The sequence below is a fragment of the Brassica napus genome, chromosome C6, assembly GCF_020379485.1.
Source record: "Brassica napus cultivar Da-Ae chromosome C6, Da-Ae, whole genome shotgun sequence".
Taxonomy (NCBI): domain Eukaryota; kingdom Viridiplantae; phylum Streptophyta; class Magnoliopsida; order Brassicales; family Brassicaceae; genus Brassica; species Brassica napus.
In genome coordinates, this window is record NC_063449.1 from 35,282,171 (window position 1) to 35,304,564 (window position 22,394).

At 32.9% G+C, this 22,394-nt stretch overlaps 4 protein-coding genes across 4 annotated transcripts; 3 read left to right on the forward strand and 1 right to left on the reverse strand.

The window, feature by feature from the left end:
* Positions 1–1,127: 1,127 nt before the first annotated feature.
* LOC106392143 lies at positions 1,128–2,087 on the forward strand. Its single transcript, XM_013832922.3, has 3 exons — positions 1,128–1,371; positions 1,487–1,649; positions 1,740–2,087. The coding sequence occupies exons 1-3, from the start codon at positions 1,267–1,269 to the stop codon at positions 1,805–1,807; spliced, it is 336 nt and encodes a 111-aa protein (XP_013688376.1). The 5' UTR covers positions 1,128–1,266; the 3' UTR covers positions 1,808–2,087.
* Positions 2,088–3,932: 1,845 nt separating this feature from the next.
* Positions 3,933–5,830, forward strand: LOC106392144 (40S ribosomal protein SA-like). The gene is made up of 5 exons (XM_013832923.3): positions 3,933–4,162; positions 4,620–4,882; positions 4,965–5,162; positions 5,257–5,464; positions 5,546–5,830. Exons 1-5 carry the CDS (start codon positions 4,036–4,038, stop codon positions 5,614–5,616), a joined length of 867 nt encoding a protein of 288 aa, XP_013688377.1. The 5' UTR covers positions 3,933–4,035; the 3' UTR covers positions 5,617–5,830.
* On the reverse strand, positions 5,657–7,441 carry LOC106394770 (ethylene-responsive transcription factor ERF073-like). The gene has a single exon (XM_048760074.1). The coding sequence runs from the start codon at positions 7,341–7,343 to the stop codon at positions 6,573–6,575; it is 771 nt and encodes a 256-aa protein (XP_048616031.1). The 5' UTR covers positions 7,344–7,441; the 3' UTR covers positions 5,657–6,572.
* A 4,438-nt stretch (positions 7,442–11,879) lies between these two features.
* On the forward strand, positions 11,880–15,641 carry LOC106394292 (MADS-box transcription factor 57). The gene has a single exon (XM_048760075.1). It carries the CDS (start codon positions 14,937–14,939, stop codon positions 15,573–15,575), a length of 639 nt encoding a protein of 212 aa, XP_048616032.1. The 5' UTR covers positions 11,880–14,936; the 3' UTR covers positions 15,576–15,641.
* The last annotated feature ends 6,753 nt before the right edge of the window (positions 15,642–22,394 follow it).

Sequence of the window (22,394 nt, forward strand, 5' to 3'; positions counted from 1 at the left end):
GAAGCGGCGGCGCTAGGGTTTAGAGGAATCGGCGGCGCTAGGGTTTAGAGGAATCGGCGGCGCTAGGGTTAGAAGAAGCTGCGGCGACAACGGTGAGATAGATAGCCGACGTTGAGAACGATGGTTTGTTCGGAAATCGTGGGAATTCGAAATCGCCTTTGAGAGAGAACTGTTAGGGTTTCTGAATTTCGCGAAAAATGAAACAAAAAAAATAAAAATCACCTTATATATTGGGTAAATAATCCGGTTAGCTTTAAAAGTACATTGGTAAACTTTAAGGTTTGGTCCGGTTTAGACGACTTATTCTGGCTGATAATGTACAACAGACGACTTAATATTTAGTCGTCTGTTTTCAGACGACAAAATATTAAGTCGTCCTAAACCCTAAAATGAACCCCTAAACTAAAATGACTAGATTAACTAACTAACCACGTTATAAAATCAAATTATACTTAAATAGTGTTTACTATACACAGAAATGAACACGCATAAGTAATTTTAAAATTTTTCAAAAACGGTTTTAATGCTTTTCAAAATCTAACCCTAAGAACACATACAATACTACAACATATGTTGATGAAACATAAACTTAAGAATATCATGACTCACTAGTTTCACTCATCTATGCTGAAAACAATTGAAATTTGTTATATCTTAATTTATACCTCCTAAGACATATGTTAATTACATAATTCCCATTTTTCACTTATCAAAATATTTTTTACAAAATATTTAAATTATGTTTAAGACTAACTGTCCAGACGACTTTCAGTTAAGTCGTCTGGACGACTTATTTTCAAGTCGTCTAAACAGACGACTTGCGAGGGGTAGAAACGTAAAAAAAAATTCCGTTTTCTTGTTTGGTCACAAGGGGATAGTTGTAATTTCAATAGCCTTTTAGGTTACTTTTGCCTTTGACCCAAGTTGGGGTATTGTTTTGGGTTTGACTCCAAGTTTTGAGTCACACTTGGCAATTCTCCCTAAATATAATCTTTCAACTTTAAACTTTTAATTATCAAACCCAAATTCTAATATATCTAAGTTGCAATTATATTGAAAGCAAATCATAAACAACAAAACCATTTATATAATCCTAAACTATGAAAGGGACTTGACAACATTTTGTGACCTATCTATGCGCTCTCTTGTCATACGTTATGACAACAAAAAAATAAAAACAAATTTGTAAAAAATCTCATTGGCTACTACTTTCACACAAGGATTGACAAATATTCATTCCTGTCCATTGGATTACACTTTAATCGAATGGACCATATCTTCATTTTCATCTGTTTTTCTTCTCTCCTCTCGATCTCTCATCTTAATACTCTCAATCTCTCCATAGCTTCTCTCAATCTCTGGACGAAATTGGTAAAATCAAGCTCAATCTATCATCACTTGTGTCTTCTTCTTTATCTACATTGTTTATCTCTCAATCTCTCATCACTTGTGTCTTCTTCTTCTTTGTCCCTACATGAACATGAAGTTTGGGTGGAAGAAGACAAAAACGAAGCTCATGGCTTGGAGGAAAACGACGACAGTGAAGCGCAGGAGCTGTGGCGAAGGAGGCGCTGAAGCGGAGGTGGAGGCGCGGCAGACTCGTCTCGGTCAAGCTCTCTGTTGGCTTCACCTACTCACCACCTTCACAGGTCAACCCACTTCGCCTTCCTCTTATCTCTGTTCTCTCGTTCTCTTCATCTTCTTATATATTTGTAATTGGTTTTGTTTTTTTTTTTCAGATCTGAGAAGCAGCAGTGATGAAACAGGAAAGAGAAGCAGTGGTGTGACAGAGAGTGTCTCCGGTTAAGGGTGGTGCGTTGGTGATGCAAAAGCCGTTGGTGGTGCAAAAGCAGTTGGTGGTGCGGCGATGGTGTGACAGAGCGGCGCTGTGAGATCCGGTTAGGCCGAGGAGGCGGCTTGAAGCTTGAAGATTAGGTTTAGTATTTTTTTCTGGTTTTACTTCTTCTTCTTTTTTTAATTCTGGTTTAGTTTGTCAACCGGATTTAATTGTAAACCAAACTTTTATTTGTAAACCAAATTCAATTATTTTGTAAAAAAAAATCAATGTATTATATATTTCCATTGTATTTTGTGATTTATAATTTTTTAATTTTTAATAATGTCAAAAATAGTGAAAATTATATATTTTTAAAAATATTTTTCAAAACATCTGCGAGGAAACTGTGTTTCATAAATCTATTGCAAATTTGCGAGGAACCATTTTCCATTGCAATTTGCAACGAACCCTTTTCCGTCGCAAATTTGCAACAAATCGTCTTCCGTTGCAAATTTGCGTGGAAACGTTTTCCCTTGCAAATTTGCAAGGGAATTGCGAGAATTTATTCCCTTGCAACAAATTTGTTTTCTTGTAGTGTTTGTGAATTGGAATCTGATGTGACATCACCAGGAAGGAGAAAACTTTTATATATATATATAGATATCATCCTTTGTCCATCCCCTTTTGATTGCATTGGAGGAAAAAAGAAACAAGCAGAAAACTAAGACCTATCTATAAATTATGTTCAAATAACAAGAAAAACATTCAAAACAGTGACATAACAACCAATAAAAAATGATGAATGTAAAGTAAGCATACATTGAATGTTAAAGATATATTGCTAATCAAAAAAGAATGCAGGGGGGATTTAATAATTGTTAAAAATTTCAAGTGACATTAATCAATGATAGAGCTGGAGAAACATGACACCCATGAGTTCTCTCTCCCGGGTTCAAGCTCAACCCGTTTAAAAGAGACACGTGTCGCATCCACAAAAACCAACTTTGTGAACTGGAATCTGATGTAACATCACCAGGAAGGAAAAAACTTTTATATATATATATATATATCATTCTTTGTCCATCCCCTTTTGATTGTATCGGAGGAAAAAAAAACAAGCAGAAAACTAAGACCTATCCATAAACTATGTTCAAATAACAAGAAAAACATTCAAAACAGTGACATAACAACCAATAAAAAATGATGAAGGTAAAGTAAGCATACATTTAATGTTAAAGATATATTGCTAATCAAAATAGAATGCATGGGGGATTTGATGATTGTTAAAAATTTCAAGTGACCTTAATCAATGATAGAGCTGGAGAAACATGACACCCATGAGTTCTCTCTCCCGGGTTCAAGCTCAACCCGTCTGGGTACTGCATAAAGAAATCGACATGATGATGGGAGACATGAGAACTGAAGAATTTTTACAAGGAGTATGAAACTGAGACCTTATGAGCTCGTTCTGGAGAAGATCATATGCATTTGTTAAAGAGGTAATCGAAAAATTCACAAACAGAGGTTCAATAATTTGAAGTAGAGGAGATGGAAAGAGAAAGCGAGAGAGATCACTGTGTACACTTTAAGGTCGGTTTAATATACACAAACCGAAAACTAAATAACTAATTTTTGGTTAAGTTTGATTTGATCACTGATCCGACTGACCATTTTAATTTACAAGTAAGGATGAGATTTTGACCCGAACTGAACCAAATTTTCAGTTTTAATTTAGGTTTTGTTTAGGTCGATTCTGATTTTTTTTTTTTGAAAATGATTAATTTATTCAATAATTTGTTAGTTTAAATTATAAAATATTAACGAAATTTCGAATCAAATCGGTTGAAATTTTAAACAAAAAAAAAACTGAATAAATTGAAATAATTAAATTTATTTTACCGAATTAATTAAATTATTAATCTAAATTCTAACTAAACTAAACCAAAATTTAATAGAAAACAATAACTTCAATTAAATTTGATAAAACTCTTACCGAACTAACTGAACCAGTTTTGTGTGGTACTAGAATTTTGAACGAACCAAATTAACATAACGAACCAAATCTGCAAGCCTAATTAGAAGCTACTACCTGGATCATTTTGATATTTACGAAGGGTAAGACCGAGGGCAAAATAGACTTTACAGAAACTAGGGTTTTGGTTGATATATTAACTGTCTCCGTCGCGGCTCAGTAGTTTCCTCGCCTCTCTCGCTCTCAAGCTTATCTCGGCGAAGAAGAAGAAGAAGAGAGAAACAGAATGGCGACTCAAGGATCCGCACAGAAGGAGGCTGACATCAAGATGATGTGTGCTGCTGAGGTTCACCTCGGAACCAAGAACTGCAACTACCAAATGGAGCGTTACGTCTTCAAGAGACGCAACGACGGTATATTTTCTCGTCTTTTCAAGTGTTATGTATTGATGATTTAGAGCATTGAGATTAGATGTTGATATGTTTATGTGCGCCGCCACCACGGATCTAAACAGCGGCTTACGAAATTATTACATCAACGCTACAGCTAGCTATGTCTGTCATCATTTCGTGTATTAATAAGTCTAGATAACAACGAATATCTACTTAGATTTTGTTTCTTTGTATATGAAGTGGTGAGTAGAATATAGGTTACTTTTTGTTTTATAAGAAAATTGAGGCAGTGGAATCTAACCTTCTTTTTGTGTTCTGTTCTTTATCAGTTTGTTGTCTGAACGCTTTGGCTTATATTTGAGTCTATTTAGTTTGCAAATGTTTTCTTTTTGCTAATCTTATTGAATAAAGCTAGTAGTAGTATGTATTCTTTGTTTCTGCTCTCTTTAATTTTGAAGTTTTTGTTTTTCCTTTTCAGGTATTTACATCTTCAACCTTGGCAAAACATGGGAGAAGCTGCAGATGGCTGCTCGAGTTATCGTTGCTATTGAGAACCCACAGGACATCATTGTGCAGTCAGCTAGGCCCTATGGTCAGAGAGCTGTCCTGAAGTTCGCTCAGTACACTGGAGCCAATGCCATTGCTGGAAGGCACACTCCTGGTACCTTCACCAATCAGATGCAGACTTCGTTCAGCGAGCCAAGGCTTTTGATTCTTACTGATCCACGTACCGACCACCAGGTAAACTCAAAATGAGTCTTTTTTTGTCCTAATTCAACTGATGATTTTGTCTTTAAACTTGGATCTTTCTGTTATGTTGCAGCCCATCAAGGAAGGTGCTTTGGGAAACATCCCAATCATTGCTTTCTGTGACACTGACTCTCCCATGAGGTTTGTTGACATTGGTATCCCTGCCAACAACAAGGGAAAGCACAGCATTGGATGTCTTTTCTGGCTTCTTGCTCGCATGGTCCTTCAGATGCGTGGAACCATTCGCCCTGCTCAGAAGTGGGATGTCATGGTAAGACGAGGAACATCATTTTTACATAGAAGTCTGTAATTTAATGTCTCCAGTTCCTGTTTGGTGTGTGACATCTTTATGTTTTTATGTACAGGTTGACCTGTTCTTCTACAGGGAGCCCGAGGAGGCTAAGCCAGAGGATGAGGATGAAGTTGCACCCCAGGCAGAGTTTGGACTACCTGCTCCCGAGTATGGAGGAGACCAATGGACCACTGCTGCGATCCCCGATGCTGCATGGCCAGGAGAAGCCCAGGCGCCAATCTCTGCTGCTCCTGCTGCTGCCTCTTGGAACGATTCCACCGGTGAGTTTTCAACAGATCTTGCCTCTCTGGATATGTCTTAGGCTACAATCTTGATTTTAACGGTTTGTTTCTTCTTTGCAGTGGCTCCAGCAGCAGAAGGTGGATGGGACACGGCTGTGCCACCCACTACTGCAGCTGCTGGTTGGGAGTAAAGTTGATGATGATACTACCCTTTACAATGTTTTTTTTTTGGTTGCTGTTGGAAATTGAAGAGTTATCGAATCACAGCTCTCTCTGTCTCTTTCAATCCTCTCTTTAGGACAAGACATTTAGGGTATTTCTGTTTTGCACTTTTTGTTTTGAATGGAATTTCTACTATATTTATCTCGTACGTTTTGTTATAAATATAGTTTTGAGCTTCTGGTTCTTTACAACAATTCTGATCAAATGAAACTTGTGAATCCCAAAAATTGCAAAACATATCTTATTCTGGTCGGTTTCACCAAATCTAGCTCCTCTTTCCCACAAGCTGAAGATTGGTAAGTATATAGTTAGGAAGATTCTGATTTGAGTCTGCAACCATTGTTCCTGCAACAAGGCAGAAACTAGTCCCAAAGTGAAGAACTTGATGTGGAATAGCTTATCATTCTAGGCAAACCTGGCTCATAGACACCTCCCAAAGAGTCCTTATGCTCAGGAATATAAACAGTGAAAACCACCGTCTGTTTCTTTGTCCATTCTCAAAACTATTCCAGGTGTTAATCACTAGTTTCATGTCCTCCAATGGTGTGCTTTTCCTTTCCTCTGGATCAGCCGTGGAAGATAGAAACTTCCATGCTCTTTCCGTGGATATGCTTTGGGGACTATGGAAAGATTAGAAACGATCTCATCTATAAAGGCGTGCACAGCAAGCTATAGCACCAGAAGTTAGGTTAATGTTCCTTCCTCTGCCCTAACTGAGGTTACAAGTTTAGATCATATGTTCCGCAAGTGGTTACAGTCGCTAGGTGATATTGACTAGCTAGAAAAAATTAAAGCTATTTTACATTGACAAGGGAGAAGAATCACAGTTACAAAGACTCATAACACACACAAAGCAGAACAAGAATCTCATTTATACAAATACAACACCAAAAGACTTCATGTCATTAGAGTACAAAAGAACCATTCAAGACCAAAGATCCAAGACATCATCTCCCTCAAACACACTGCTCACACAGTTTCCCCCCTCCATAAACGGCATCTGGAAGAAACACTCCGTCTCTTTCTCAAAAGCAAGAAGCTCTTCCGAAAGCAAAGCATTCACGTCAGCTTCACCATCACAACCCTTCTGCTTCTTCCCCTCCTCCTCACCGCCCTTGATGGCATCTTCAAGCCACTGTGTATCTACCTGAATCGTGTCCCCCTCCCACATGCTACTGGCCACTGCAACCTCTTGCTTCTCCTCTATCTTAACCTGAGGCTGTGGTGAAGAAGAAGAAGAAGAAGAAGAAGCTTTACGCTTTCTTGAAGGCGATTCGTTAGGGAAGTTGAGCTTAGCTTTGGCTCCACGGATCCTCTTAGCTTCGAGATCATAAGCTCTTGCAGCATCTTCAGCAGTGTTGAACGTCCCGAGCCAAACTCGAACGCCTTTTATTGGGTCTCGAATCTCAGCCGCCCATCTTCCCCATGGCCTTCTCCTGATTCCTCTGTACTCGCTACTCTTCTTCTTCTTCTTCCTCCGATCTTCTTGTGGAGGAGAGGAGCGGCGGAGAGGAGCGGCAGGCTTGGCCGTTGAGAATCCGTAGATATCGTCGTTCTCCGCCTCGAACTCGTCGAAATCTCCCTCGAAGTCGTCGAGCGTCAAGTCAACGACGTCGTCGCGTCTCCAGGTAGACTTAGAGGATCTCCTGGATCGGGACGGCGTTATGTAATCGGCAATAACTGCTCCTCCGCACATTTTGAACAATGGGTGTTGTGTACAGTAACTTTCAAAAGTTTTTGGTTTAAGGTGTGAATTTCTCTGAAGGTGGTTTATGTGTTGATTACAATTTTGCTTCGTATAACTCTTTTTATATGCGAAATGACCTTGCGTCTAGGACACGACAAAATTGGCCAAGCGGACATTTTTTACCAAATTTATGTTGTCCTTCCGTCCTTGCGTAGGTCCTTTTAAAACTTTTAAATATTTTTACAAGTTGGCCACTGTAAATCTAATAATGGTCTGCATTTATATGAGCTTTATAATCGGACTAGGATAAGACCCGCGCCCTGCGCGGAATTAAGTTATTATTTTTATTACATTTTGGAGAATGAAACAATAGTTTGGCTTCATTTGGATTAGGGGTGTTCAATCCAGATATCGGGTTGGTTTCGATTCGGTTCGGTTTTTTTCGATATTTTGGTTAGTAAAATATAACTACTATTCTAAATCCATATTTACTTTGACTTTAGTTTTTCACATACTTTTGAAAGATTTCAACTGGACAACTAAATTGATCAGCCAATCTTGTTGCTTTAAATCATTAGTATATATATATATATATATATATAAATTATTTGGTTTGAATATTTATTAAATAAAAATTCATATGCGTTATATTTTATGATCATTTGTAACTTATTATAACAAAAAAAATAATCTATTGATCACAAAATTTTCAGAGTGAGAATCTTCAAATTTCTAATAATATATAGACGTTTTGAAAAATTCAAAATATAACATATAAGAAAAAATATAAATGTTTTTATTATATATTTAATGTGATTTTTTTAATATCTTTTAATAATATAAAATTAAAAAAAGAACTAAGATACCAAAATTGTTATCAAATATTTATTATTCATAATAATTAATTTTCATATATACGTTAATCATATTAGGTAATTTCGTAGCTTCTAATTAAGGAAAGTGCAAAAACAATATTTGGTAGATTATTTATCAATTCGAATATTCGATAGTTAGTTTAATAAAAAATATAATGTAAGTTAAGATGGACCAACCTATTTTTTTAAGAATAGTATATTTTATATAGTCATTTATTAAATGAGAATTTATAATCATACACTTCTATGATCATTCATATCGTTTTATAACTGAATATTTAAATCATCGATAACAAAATTTTCAATGTGAAATCTTTAATAAGTTTATAATTTATAAATGTTTTTGAAAATTCATTGAAAGTTTTAATATTAAAATATTTATGTAATCTTATGGTATATAGTTTAATCTATATATATGTATATATATATGTTTTATTATTAAATGATATTTTTTACTCATATAGTTTTAAAATCATGTGTATCTTCTTATAATATTAAATAAAAGTTAAATATTAATACAATTTTATGATCATTTGTAACTTATTATGACAAAAAAATTAATCTATTGATCACAAAATTTTAAGAGTGGTGATCTTCAATTTCTAATAATTTATAGACGTTTTGAAAAATTCAAAATATAACATATAAAAAAATATAAATGTTTTTTATTATATATTTAATGTGATTTTTAATATCTTTTAATAATATAAATTTTTTTTTAAAAAGAACTAAGATACAAAAATTGTTATCAAATATTTATTATTCATAATAATTAATTTTCACATATATGTTAATCATATTAGGTAATTTCGTAGATTTTATTTAAGGAAAATGCAAAACATTTTTTGGTACGTTATTTATCAATTCGATAGTTAGTTTAATAAAAAGTGTAATATAAGTTAAGATGGACCAACCTATTTTTCTAAGAATAGTATATTTTATATAGTTATTTATTAAATAAGAATTTATAATCATACGGTTCTATGATCATTCATATCATTTTATAACAAAATATTTAAATCATCGATAACAAAATTTTCAATCTGAAATCTTTAATAAGTTTATAATTTATAAATGTTCTTGAAAATTCATTGAAACTTTTAATATTAAAATATTTATGTAATCCTATGGTATATAGTGTTTAATCTATATATATATATATTTATTTTATTATTAAATGATATTTTTTACTCATATGGTTTTAAAATCATGTGTATCTTCTTATAATAAAAATATTAAACCATTGATCATTAATTTTTAACATAATAATTTTAATAGTTTTAGTCATTTATTGTCGTTTTTAAAAATTCAAAATATAACATATACGAAAAAATCTAAATTTTACTTTTATAGCTAATTTGATTGTTTAATTTATTTTAATAATATAAAATTAAACAAAAAATGATGGAGGAGATATAAATTGTTATCAAATCTTTATTATTAAAATCATTAATTGTCATATATATATTAGTCATTTATGGTAATTCCGTATGTTTGATTTAAGGAAAGAAAATAACATATCATATCATTATATCATATAGTTTGACCAACTTATGTATCTAACAACATATAAAAATAGAATGTGGACCTACTTATTTTTCAATTGAATGTAATTGACTATCTAATTGAGTGCCACCTATGCATTGGGGCCTATTTTAATTAATACAAAATTGAGGTTAATATCTTTTCAAATGTTCCTTAATTAATATATAGGGGATTATTAATAAAATTTAATATTCGATCTTATCTTTTAATCATATCTTACGTTAAGTAGCTCAACTATACGATTCCTTAAATTCATTCAAAACTGGTATATTTTGATTGCGGCGGTGATTTCTATCTACAAGTTTTATGAATCAACGTAATTCTAGGTGATTTTTCCGTGCTCATACATTTATATAAATATTTCTAAAGTAAATATACTATAATAATTGATTGCTATTTACTTTTAATTTTAAATTAATTTATAGTTTGTATACATCATTTATATTAAAAATATTATATTACTTTAACTATACATATGATTATATATATATATTATATTGTTTTATTGTTTTTTACATCTGATTTATTTATCAATTGGGTAAATTGGATTTCATCTCTGGATTCAATTGTAATATTTTTTATTCTATATATTAAAATTTTGATTAATTTCTTATTTGCATTTAGGTGGTTGTTGTCCTAGATATGTAATATATTTTATGAAGATTATGTATAACTTAAGATATATTGTGCTTAGAATGAAATAAAAAAAATAAACTAAATTGTCTAATTCCAAATTACATAAATTAATATAACGATAATATTTTGAACTCTCATGTATCTATATAAATTTTACAGAAGAACTAAATTGTAACAGTTGGTTAATATTTTATTTTTATTTTAATATGTTTTGAGTTGTCCTATGATTTATATTTATAAAATAAATTACTATTCTTATAAAATTATAAATTCTTATGGTAGTTAAATCTATGATTTTAGATATAAGTTGAATTAGTTGAGTCACTCATGTTTTGTGTATATTGAGTTACATATATTCTTTCAAATTCAAAATGAAGTATAATTATTTTTTTATTATAATTAAGTCAAATCAAATCAATTTTATTTATGTTTAATTGTGCATGTATTTTCACAATATTTATCAAATTATATGTTGATGTTTTTTAAAAAATATTAGAAAATAAAGTGATGATCAATAGAAAGTTACATGCATATGTAGCTAATACAAGTTGATAAAAAAAGTAGTTGATACATTTTTAGAAGCTCATGAACACATATCAATGTTTCGAATAATTAAAATATTTTATAAGTTCTAAATAACTTTATGCCTTTAATTTATTGAATGAAAACTGAAATTTATTTTAAATAATCTTAAAAATAAGAATTTAGATTTGTTTAGGTATTTTGAATATGGTTCTATTAAGTTCCACAAATATAAAAACATAAAATTCAAAAGAAAATTTAATATTAAGAAAACAAATAAATTTATTAATGATAAAATATAATATATCTTCCTCATTAAACTATCTTGTAACTATTTGATCAAACGATGTTTATTTTTAAAATTTATTTTTAGTTTTCTAAATATCTCTTAAAAATAAGTAGTCAAACAAAATTGTGATTTTATTTCAAAATATTATTATATAAGTAAAATAAAATTTATTGATATTTTTTGTTGTAATTGAAAGATATAGTCAACTAAATATATGGAAAATAAATAAAACATTTCAATAGTACTAATTATAAACTATTTTTAGCCAATTAAACATATATCAGTTTATGTTACTTAATTATTTTATGTACTCATCTAAGAAAATTGATAGATATATACAAATATTTCTATTACTTTGAATTTTTTTTATTGTTTAAAATTTTGTTTTAAAAGAAATATTTCGTTTTCTAATATCAAGATTATCTGTGTAAATTATTTTTAATGAAATCACATTATATTCAAATTTATATTTATCATCTAAGAAAATATAGATATAAAGAAAGTATTTTATTACTTCAAAAGTATATTTTATGTCATTTAAAAATATTTTTTAAATGTAATATTACTATTTTTTAACTTTTCCTTTTTTACGAAATCATATTATATATACATATATTTTCGTTTTTCAATTCGTGTTTTAACTTTATAAAACTTTTCCCTTTTTATTATAATAATTGATTGCTACTTACTTTTAATTTTAAATTAATTTATAATTTATATGCATCATTTATATTAATAATATTATATTACTTTAATTATACATATGATTTTATATATGTTATATCTAATCGGCTTAGTTGTTTTTCAGTCGATCTAGTTATCATTTGGATTCAAACGTACATATATTTTCGTTTTTCAATTCGTTTTTTTAACTTTATAAAACTTTTCCTTTTTTATTATATGTATATGTTTTTGGAAAATTTTAAAAAGGAAACTAAATAGAAAAATAAATAATTATATTTTAAATGTAATATTTTTAATTCATTATGGGTATCAGTGTAATCAACTATCATGAGAGTTAACGTAAGAGCGACACATAAGAAACTGACTTCTCAAATAATATTATAGAGATGTAAAATATATTCCTTCTTGATTTTTTTTTTATATTTGGAATGAATTTTGCCTAATATCATGTGGCCAAGCATATTATGATACTCTACGAGTTTTCTATTTGAGTTCTAAAATATTTTTTATATTGTCGATTTTTTTTTAAGAATCGTATTGTAAAGTTTCGAAAGATAGCACAATATTTGCAACTGTAACGAACCAAAAATGCTCCTTTAACGTAATATTTACATTTTATAAATCTAAGACATTTTTTCTGTGGTCAGTCTAAGACAGTATATATATTGGTTTGGCGTGCTTTGCTTATTCACCTCTCAAGAGGTCGACATGGTTGGTAAAAAGATAGGTCGACCGTCCACATGGGTTTTGGACTTTTTGTCAATAGGAGTTCTTTGAGATTATTTAAACCTTTGTGGAATAACTTTTATGAAACATATAACAGTTGTTAATTACAACTTGATATATATATGTAACACATAAAAAGCAATCAATTATAGTGTAATACAACTTGTTAGCCTAGCTATAGGGGTATATGCCGTTGATAGCTATGTAATTTAATTTTGAAACCAGAAGTAGTCTCTAATACTGACTAATTGACCCACGGTTTTCTCCACTAATCAATTTTCAACTCTTAATTAATCTATCAACATTGCTTTGAATCTTTTCATCAAAATAATTTTTATAACAGATGTATATATGGGTGTATCCCTTTAATATTAAAAGATGAACATTTTTTAAGACTAACCTTATGTTCATGTATTATTAACCAACATGTCATTTCCTATGTGGCAACACCATATTCACTCTCACACTCTCTAATTAAAAACCCTCTCTTTACTAGATTTATTACATTCTTTGCCATTATTTATTAATTATAGCTTAGCATAATGTTTTAATAGTATATTTTGGTAACGTACAATCTCAATGTAGACGAAAGAAGTAACCGGTTATTTGGTAATGTGTTTTATATCATTTTAAAACCGGTTGACATATATTATATTACATATGACTACTATACTCGAATGTTGTTTAAATGTATACTCGAGATCACACTATATCAAATGAGATTATAACTTGAAATCGGTTTAATGTATTTTTCTTAATGAAGATTATAATTTATAATTTGAAATCGGTTTAATGTATCTTTACATGTGATCTTAATGAAGATGATATCAAAACCGAGTGTTGCTTTTGTTGTGTTACTTTTCGATTTTATGTTAATGTGTTTTATATCATTTTAAAACCGGTTACCATATATTATATTACATAAAAAATACTAAGGAATCTCATTTTCATATCGAATATATCACACTATATATTATATCACATATGAAAATAATCAATGATATACTCGAGATCCTTGGCAATGTTGATAACCATCTATCAATGCAATAAATTAGAAAATATGGCAATTATGGTATTGATTGCCATAATATAATTTTGAAAGATCATAAAGGCATTGTCAACCACACAATACTTGAGTGATAATGCATGATTGCCGTATGAATATTTCAAATTAGGAAATATGAAGCTAAATATAACACTAATTCCGGTTATATATGTACTCATTAATATTGGCCGAATTTGGTAATGGAAATTCATCGTCGAAACCGAATCATATAATCATATTTTTGATCTTCACTGACTAATTTTGAATTTAATTTAGTTGACTAGAATCTCAGTTTGTTTCCTATACTATTCCAATAAATTTGCATAGCAACGATCAAGGCAAGTTTTCAAAATTCAGTATTTTGAATATAAAGGGGATGTGAATATTTTGCCTTGGACATAATTTTAATTGATTTTACGGAAAAAATTATGGCAAATGGCTATAATTGCCCTCGGCCCGCGTCTTGCATATATAAATACAAGGCCGTATGATTACATCTCCTCATCCGTAAAGTAGTATCCTTATATTTTGTTTCTTTCATATTTTAGTATTATTTTGCTTATGTTTCGTTTTATTTTATATTTATAATTTAGTTTATGAAAACAATAATTTTATTGCTTTTGTTTCGTTTTTATCTTTGCTTCATAATTTATTTTTATATAAGTTTTTTGCTTACTCTTATAGATTCATTTCCACGAAATATACTTCAATTAAAAAAACAAATACACAAGTTTTTTTTTAAATCCAAGCTTACTTTATATAGACATACACAATTTCGTTGAATCCCCCTTATTATATAACATGTAATATTTCTTTCTAACACTATTAACTTTCTAATACCTATTGATTCAAAAATCTCTTTAAATCTTTTCGTCCCGCGCAGGGCGCAGGTTATCATCTAGTATTACTGTATTGTTGAGTGGTTAATCAAAGACTAATGGAGATATTTGATTGGTTATATAGCATCATCATTAACTAGTTTTTTAACAACCAAGTAAAATAGAATGTGGCAAGTATATCTAGCAAATCAGGAAACAATATCGCGAAACTTATATTAAGAAAATATTATCTTCGGATTTTATGGAATCATCCCATAAAAGATTTAATTATTGAGACGTTCATTTAATACGACAATTAACATTGATGATGAGGAAGCATTAATTCATTATTTACATAAAAACAATATATATATGGAGAACGGAGAAGCTTCATTTGTAATACTGTTTCTCAATAGACATAAATCGTGACACTATTTCTCAAAGAACACGGGTGATCTCAGTATGGAGAACGGAGAAGCTTCATTGACCACTTGCTTGCCTTTCAAGGAACAAAAGCCCATGCAAACACCTAACTTGGCGGTGAAGCAACGAAATGGGAGAAAACAACAAAACCCTAAAACCACCAAAGGGCGACAGAGGATAGAGATCAAAGAGATCCAAGAAGAGAACCGAAGGCAAGTGACGTTTTCGAAACGCCGAACCGGACTTTTCAAAAAAGCAGCCGAACTAAGCGTACTCTGCGGAGCACAGATTGGTATCATAACATTTTCACGTTGCGAAAGGATCTACGCGTTTGGTAACGTGAACACACTCATCGAAAGTTACTTGCGTAAGACTCCGGTGATGCTAAGGTCTTATTACGGCGGTGATGTGGCAACCGGAGTGGACGGAGATGGTCCGATGTGGTGGGAGAGGGCGGTGGAAAGCGTGCCGGAGGAAGAGATGGATGAGTACATGAAGGGGTTGAATGGTTTAAGGGAGAATTTGTGGACAAGGATCTGCGAGATGAGTGGTGATCCAACGGCCCAGATGAATGCTCAGATATGTCCAGATCTGATGGCTCCGGTGAACTGGAAACTGATGGATGAAAATCTAACGGTTAAGAACGATCAAGGTCAAGCAGGTTATGATGGATATTAAGGCTTAGAGGCGGTTCAGTTTATGTCTCAAAGCCATAAACAATGAAGATTGCAAATGATCATTTTCCATTATCTTCTAAAATAGTAAAATTTTAGAGAAATTTCAAGTTCCACCATTTTGTTATTCTACGTGTGGTTTATATTAACAATTTGGTTGAGTTTCTTTTTATCTATTCTATTAAAACAGGAACATGTCCTATTGATATAGGTTTGGTCTAACTATTTTAATACAATTATTAAAAAAAATTATTAATCATTTAAGATAAATATTATACAAACAAAAACATATATATAACTCAAAACACAAATATAAAAATTAAATTTCAACAAAAACGTAAAACAAAATATATACCCGCCCTTTTAAGGGCGGGTCAAAATCTAGTTGTGATCTTAAAATTATTATGTCATCAGTATGGAGTCTAAGCAGGTTCAAAGTAGAGGTTTTTTTTTCAAGTAGATAATATGAGAATTATTTAGAAATTATGACACATATATTAAAGAAAACCAAATATTAATTAGTAGATTATAAGAGATAAAAGATGGAAACATATTATCATTTTAGAAAATGTTTACATCATCTACGAAAGAGTAATCAAAATTAAATTAATTTATGAATCAAAGTTCAGTTCAATTCAACTTCTGAACTGTTTTGCCAAATCACAAGTGCCTGATTAAACAAACATAGACAGAGATTGATCACACTTTAAAAGCCTCTCTGCAGCTTCAAGGGGTCACAGTGCTTTCTTCATCACAAAACTCGTCCATGAAGCTTTTATGGAACTCTGTAAAACGGTTCACTATCGCCTTCTTAAACGCCTGGAACATGGCACTTCAGATGCACAATCTGGTGCTGTCTTTGCAGCCTCTGCAGCTTCAATAGCCTTTCTAGGACGATTAATCCGAGGAAAAGAGATACATAGTTCCTTCAGATTTGTTACATGTTACACCTTCCAAGTTGTTAAGACACTAGTCTTCACATTCATTGTTCAAGCTTATGAACATATACACAAAGAGACTAAAAACATTGTCTTCCAAAGGTTAATGTAATCTCTTGACTAACCTTTGCACGTTTAGCCACTTAAGAGAGAATACCATCTCTTTCTACCATGTATGAGTCATAAGAGTCGTCTCCAGGCTGATCAGATATATAAAAGACTGATTATTAGTCCTTTATTCAGGTGCAAGAAGTTAGCGAAAAACGGTTAAGAGAGTACCTTGGGTGGGCTCATGAAAAGGCTAGTAAGAACTTGACCAGAGATGTTAGAACAAAGATTCACAGAAGCTACTTTGTAATTGTTCTCTTAAATCAGAAGTGAAACTAGTAACCTCTCCATGATACCTCCTCTCTTCCCACATTCTCCATAGTAACCTTTGGAGACTGATTGGAACGAGACCAAGGCGATATCTTTTTCTCCATATCCCATAGACCGAGCCATTTTCTTGAAAGAATGAAAATTTCTTGTCACGGACGTAAACATATTCTTGGTAAACCTCGTCAGCTAAAAGAACCAAACCTTCTTTCTTGCAAAACTCAACAATGTCACGCTGGTTTTCTACTGGAAGAACCTTGAACACAAAAGCTGAAAAACATCACAGGAGATAACACTTCTCAGTCTTAAGTCTTGAAAAGCTGTTTCTTACCTGACCAGTGGGGTTACCAGGGTTTATGAAAACCAAGGCTTTTACAGTAATGCCCTTAGATCTAGCTTCCTCTAGTTACTTCTTAAGTTCAGATATCTCCAGTCCCCATCCTATTGCTTCATCAAGATAGTATGGAACCTAAGCGAACAATGATAGTCAAAAGAAAAATGGTCCCAATATGATTGTTCCATAATGCTTAAATGAACATACCAGAGATCCACCGTGGAGGGAAACTGAAGCAGAGTACAATGGATACTGAGGTAAACTTATGTTTAATTGCTTTTGTATGCAAGATGGGTTCGATATGGGAAGAATTAGCTCCAAGATTCAAGGATCGTCTTGAACAAGGTAAAGTCAGGTGCTATGGTTTCTCTGATAGCGGTTAGCCGAAGGCTTCAGAGTCGTGAACAAAAGGTTTTAACTGAAAATTTACATCTTCTTTAGTTTTTAAAAATGTTCTAAAAGATAATTGTAGCTGATTTTACAGTGTTATGAAACCCTATGCTGGTGCAGTATGTTCTACAAATAATAAATCCTTCAATTTCATTGTTCAACGGTTACTGTTTCTTGATAAGTACTACCTTGGTTGCCAAGATAAGTCTCCATGGGAGTTGGCACCTGGTGCAAAGATATGCGTGTCATGGGTTGTTTGATCCTTCAATACACGTATTTTCAAGTTATGAAAGGTACGTTTCCTTTTCTTCTTGTGTTTACAAAACAGTTTCATTGGATTTAACTCCAAGTTTAGCTTTTCATGCACGTTCACAGTATTTTTCCCAAAATTTTCTCAATTCTCACAAAATCTTATACACCCATGCATAACAAGCTTTTAGTTATATGACACTCTTTGGCAAAGATGACTTGAAAAATAGACATTCAAATAGATTGAGAATTTGAAGGTTAGATAGCGTTCTTATTCTATCATATTTTTTCTCTCTAAGTTTTAATGAAGATAACCATAGTTAAGGAATTTTCAAGAAAAAAACATCATAGTTAAAGCCTTTCTGGCTAGATAGATCTACCCTCAAATAAATCCTAGTACAAACAATATTTTTGGTATTACATTCCCAACGAACTTATAGAGGGCTAAGCCCAATCTAGTAACTGTAACAGTATCAAACTTATAGGATGGTTTCTTATGCTTCAATTACATTACAGCTTCTAGAAACAAGTTTAGATACACTGTTCTACACACATACAAAAGAGGACCGAAGAGAACAAAAAAAAAGGATCTATGGTTCTCTTTCGGTGGTGCTCTGTTTCCTACTTCCTCCTACATCTTTGAGGGGATAGTTCCTGGTTCCAAAAAATACACAATCTTGGTGTCAATTGTACACATTCAAAAAGAGATATGTTTAAACATTGAAAACTGATTGGTGTGGTTTTGACTTTACTTGTTGTTTATAGGGTTAGAGCCCCTCCTTGGTATTCTCCGGAAGCTATATTTTTCACCTCTTGGAGACTCTTCTTTTGTCTCCTTGTTTATCTGCAAATCTCTCACAGCTTTACCAGAAGCAATATCCATGGAATCTGGGGCCATCTGCTGACCCTCTACACTATTCTTGCTGCTACACAAAGCTAGAAATAGCAGAATCAGAGCTGTTGAAGTTGACACCGATATATGGAACATCTTCATTGTGAATACTCCTTTTTGATATGTTTTTATCTTGGAGATTTTAGGTTGTTCTGTTTCTGAGGCTGCAGCTGAGGAAACTTTTGGTTAGCTAACTATGTTTGAGTTAAAAAGAAAAAAGAGAGAGAGAGAGATTGAAACTCTTGTTGCTTTGTAGATTGTATTATTGTTCTAAGAGACTTTTTGGGATCTAATCACGTGATCTAGTTTGACTGTTGTGCCAATAATGTTTATTCTTCTACACTTGTATTTCAGATAGTGAGGATATCTTCTTTAATCTAATGATTTCAGATTAGTCCTCGCATACACACATGCAAACACATTCATTCACTGATGATTAGCCTTCACTGATTAACAGCTCATGTCTTTATAATAGTCATCAACTGCTTTGTTTTTCTTTGTATTTTAGTTACAAGCTTTGAATAGATAATTAAAAAGGTGAAAAAGAATATCTTGCCGGTCTAGTTATGCAGTGCACAAGACCAAGTAAAATTGCTCAGTTAGTTTTCTTCGTCGTCAGTACCAGCCGCTTGCTATTTCTTCTGTCTTGTCTATGTTGAGCTCATTGTAGCTCTAGAGTTTTGCTTCTTGATGAATTTCATAGTTCATGCATAAAATCATATGATTTTTAACTTTAGAATGACAATGTATTGTGTTAGAGTTGAGGAGCTTTCTGCAATCATTTGAACTTTATCAATCTCATAAATTCATTTATCAATATAGAACTCTTGTGTTGATCTGAGAAAACAAATGTTTTATGAACTCCAGTTGGGTGGCGACGTTTTTGAGCTAGGGCAAGCCGATGGAGTCAGGTTCATGGGTGGTCAGTGCCTTCGTCTCCTCGTTGGAGATCTTTCCTGTGGATCTGTAGGTACCAAGGTGGTGGAGAGGAAAGTGCTTAAACCAGCGTCGACCCTTTCTCCCGTCTGTTCAGATCGTTGGTGTATCACCAACTTTTTCCCGAACTCAGGAAATTTATGGCGCGTGGAGTCCTGATGAGGCTTCAATCCCAGCGGTCCTTCATCTTTAGCCTCTATTCTGTGAGGTCTCTGCTTGGCTGGGATTGAGTCTCGGCTTCTTGGTTCGTCCGGATCCGCTTGGCTCTGTTGAGATCATGTGGCTGGTTCTCAGTCGTGGGTGCGTGTGGGGAGCTTCCTCTCTCAGTGTTGTCGCCCGGGCTTGGAGGTTTTCGTGGCAGTGCGTGTCGAGTTCACGAGACTGCATCCGCATCTCTTTTGGTGTCTCTGTCCGATCAATCGACATCTCAAAACCGGGATAACGGGGGAAGTGACAAGGGCGATAGATTAGACACATTTCAAACAAGGAAGATTTTAATTCAAACGTATATTCGAAACTGGAGTAAAACTGTAAGAGCGAAAGGAAATAACATCGTTTTTTACCTGCCTTGTGATTTACTCTATGCTACAAACAAAAATTATAAAGATTCTCCACGAAATACTTCTAATAACTAGTTTGAAAATTAAAAATTAAAAATTATAAAAATTTAAAATTAAAAATGTTAAAAATGTTGTAAAAAATGGGAATTCTATATATTTCATTAATGAATAAGAAATCTATTATATAAGGTTTACAAGATAGAGATAAAAAGAAAGAGTATAAATCCTAATCCAACTAGATTTACGATAACTACTAAATACGTAAATGAAAAGATTACATATATAAGAAAAAGGAAATAAGGTTTCCTTTTCTCTAAAGCTTGTGGCCGTCTCTCTCTCCTCTAAGGCATGCGGCCGCCTCTCTCTCCTCTCTCTAGGGTTTCGGCTATGTCTTTTTTTTCTAGGGATTGGGCCGGTTATGGACCGGGCCGGTTATGGACATTCATCACTTGATTTATAACACTCCCTCTTGGATGCCATAACCATACATGATTGTAATACGCTTCACGTTGCCTCATTAAAACCTTATCAGGAAAAACCCAGTGGGACAAAACCATGATGAAGGAAAAAGAGTACAACACGTACTACTCCCCCTGATGTGAACCTCAGTGGAAGTTCTTTAGTCTACGCATCTGATGCGTGATATTCCTGAACGTGCAGGTGGGAAGTAAACAAATCGGTCAAGTTATTACTGAACCGTAATTGGACCACTTCGACCTCTTCGGCCTTTTCTCATGTACTTTGACATCGTGTGTCTTAGTAAAGTAGATGTGCTGAGCAATGCGGATTGCATTGTACTCGAAGATCACTGTCGGTTCTTTGCAAACTCATGTGTGAATGAGTCTTTGCAAATCGTGTGTATATGGACAATATACCGAGCATGGTTCCATGAATTAATAATCTCAGGTTGTAAACCTATGATCCGGTGTATCTTCTACACGGATGTGTACCAATATCTTGTTCATTGATCTTTCTCTATTATCATGTTGAGTCATAGATCTCAACCACATAAGCTCTCGAATACCTTGGCTATTATGATTAGTTATGATGATAAAGTGCGAACTACCACCGACCATACTATATTCTGATTGATTCATGTTTTGAATCATAGACATTGTCTATATATGTCCGCAACTCGTTCCATGAGCGTCCAAGATCATTGCTGCTAGGATTTTACAGTCTTATCAAACTATGGCTCTGCGGCCAAATACATTCGTGGACCTCGGTTATCAATCTCTCTTGCATTCGGTAATGCCATATATATCAGACATTGCAGTCCTTTATCCATATCTTCATGGCGTCCCATGACCTCTCTGCCGTGGATCATATCACACACTGAATATACATTAGATCATGGACTTCGATCACACATTCTTATGGACTGCAACCTATTGGTATCCGATCGAGAAGGATAGATTAAATGTCTCCTCTCAGCCTCACAGAAGCAGCAGATTGTTCTGCTATGCCAGATCCTTATCTAAGGAATCTGATGTTGGATTGGTCTATCCGGAGAACATGCTATCCGAGGTAGCAAGCTGAGGCAATCCGAATTACCTTTCTTTGGGCTGATCTTTCTTTTCCACTAGCCCGTACTACAATCTAGTCGGTCCATGCTAGTGTCACAAATCTGTATAAACCTTTTAACCTCTCTTTAGGTTGGTTTAGTATAAACACAAGGAATTCAAATTTCTTTATTAGTTTACATATGGACTGAATTTGATCGTTCTTATAGAACTCCTTTACTAGTATTACATACTATATGCAGCTGCTTTGTTTCAGTCCATGAACAGCTTAGGAACAATGTTGTCTTTTATCCAGTGATCCATATGCTGCTTACTACATCTTTATATGTCAATCTAATTTCTTTCTTATGACCAAACCTTTGTCAATTTCGAAATTGTGTAGCAGCATCCACCACATAGGAGTTTATCTCCTTATAATCTGTTCCATGGTCTCTGTGAGTATCCTTGTGTAACAAGCTATGATCGTATGCTGTTAGTAGGAAACATGAACACATTTAGACCTCGTGATAATGTACCATATCTCACGGTTTCTTTTCCCTCACAAGACCCATCTATTTCACTGGTTTATATCAGATGACATTTCTGTATATGTATGTATGGCCAGTACGCCTATCTCTTCTTTATAG

Excerpts from the sequence above, each read along its gene's own strand:
- LOC106394292 (XM_048760075.1), top strand. The coding sequence starts at position 14,937 with ATGGAGAACGGAGAAGCTTCATTGACCACTTGCTTGCCTTTCAAGGAA.
- LOC106392143 (XM_013832922.3), top strand. The coding sequence starts at position 1,267 with ATGGACCATATCTTCATTTTCATCTGTTTTTCTTCTCTCCTCTCGATC. Across the intron at positions 1,372-1,486 it reads TCAATCTCTGGACGAAATTG|TTTGGGTGGAAGAAGACAAA; the intron begins GTAAAATCAAGC and ends ATGAACATGAAG. Across the intron at positions 1,650-1,739 it reads CCTACTCACCACCTTCACAG|ATCTGAGAAGCAGCAGTGAT; the intron begins GTCAACCCACTT and ends TTTTTTTTTCAG.
- LOC106394770 (XM_048760074.1), bottom strand. The coding sequence starts at position 7,343 with ATGTGCGGAGGAGCAGTTATTGCCGATTACATAACGCCGTCCCGATCC.
- LOC106392144 (XM_013832923.3), top strand. The coding sequence starts at position 4,036 with ATGGCGACTCAAGGATCCGCACAGAAGGAGGCTGACATCAAGATGATG. Across the intron at positions 4,163-4,619 it reads CTTCAAGAGACGCAACGACG|GTATTTACATCTTCAACCTT; the intron begins GTATATTTTCTC and ends TTTCCTTTTCAG. Across the intron at positions 4,883-4,964 it reads ATCCACGTACCGACCACCAG|CCCATCAAGGAAGGTGCTTT; the intron begins GTAAACTCAAAA and ends GTTATGTTGCAG.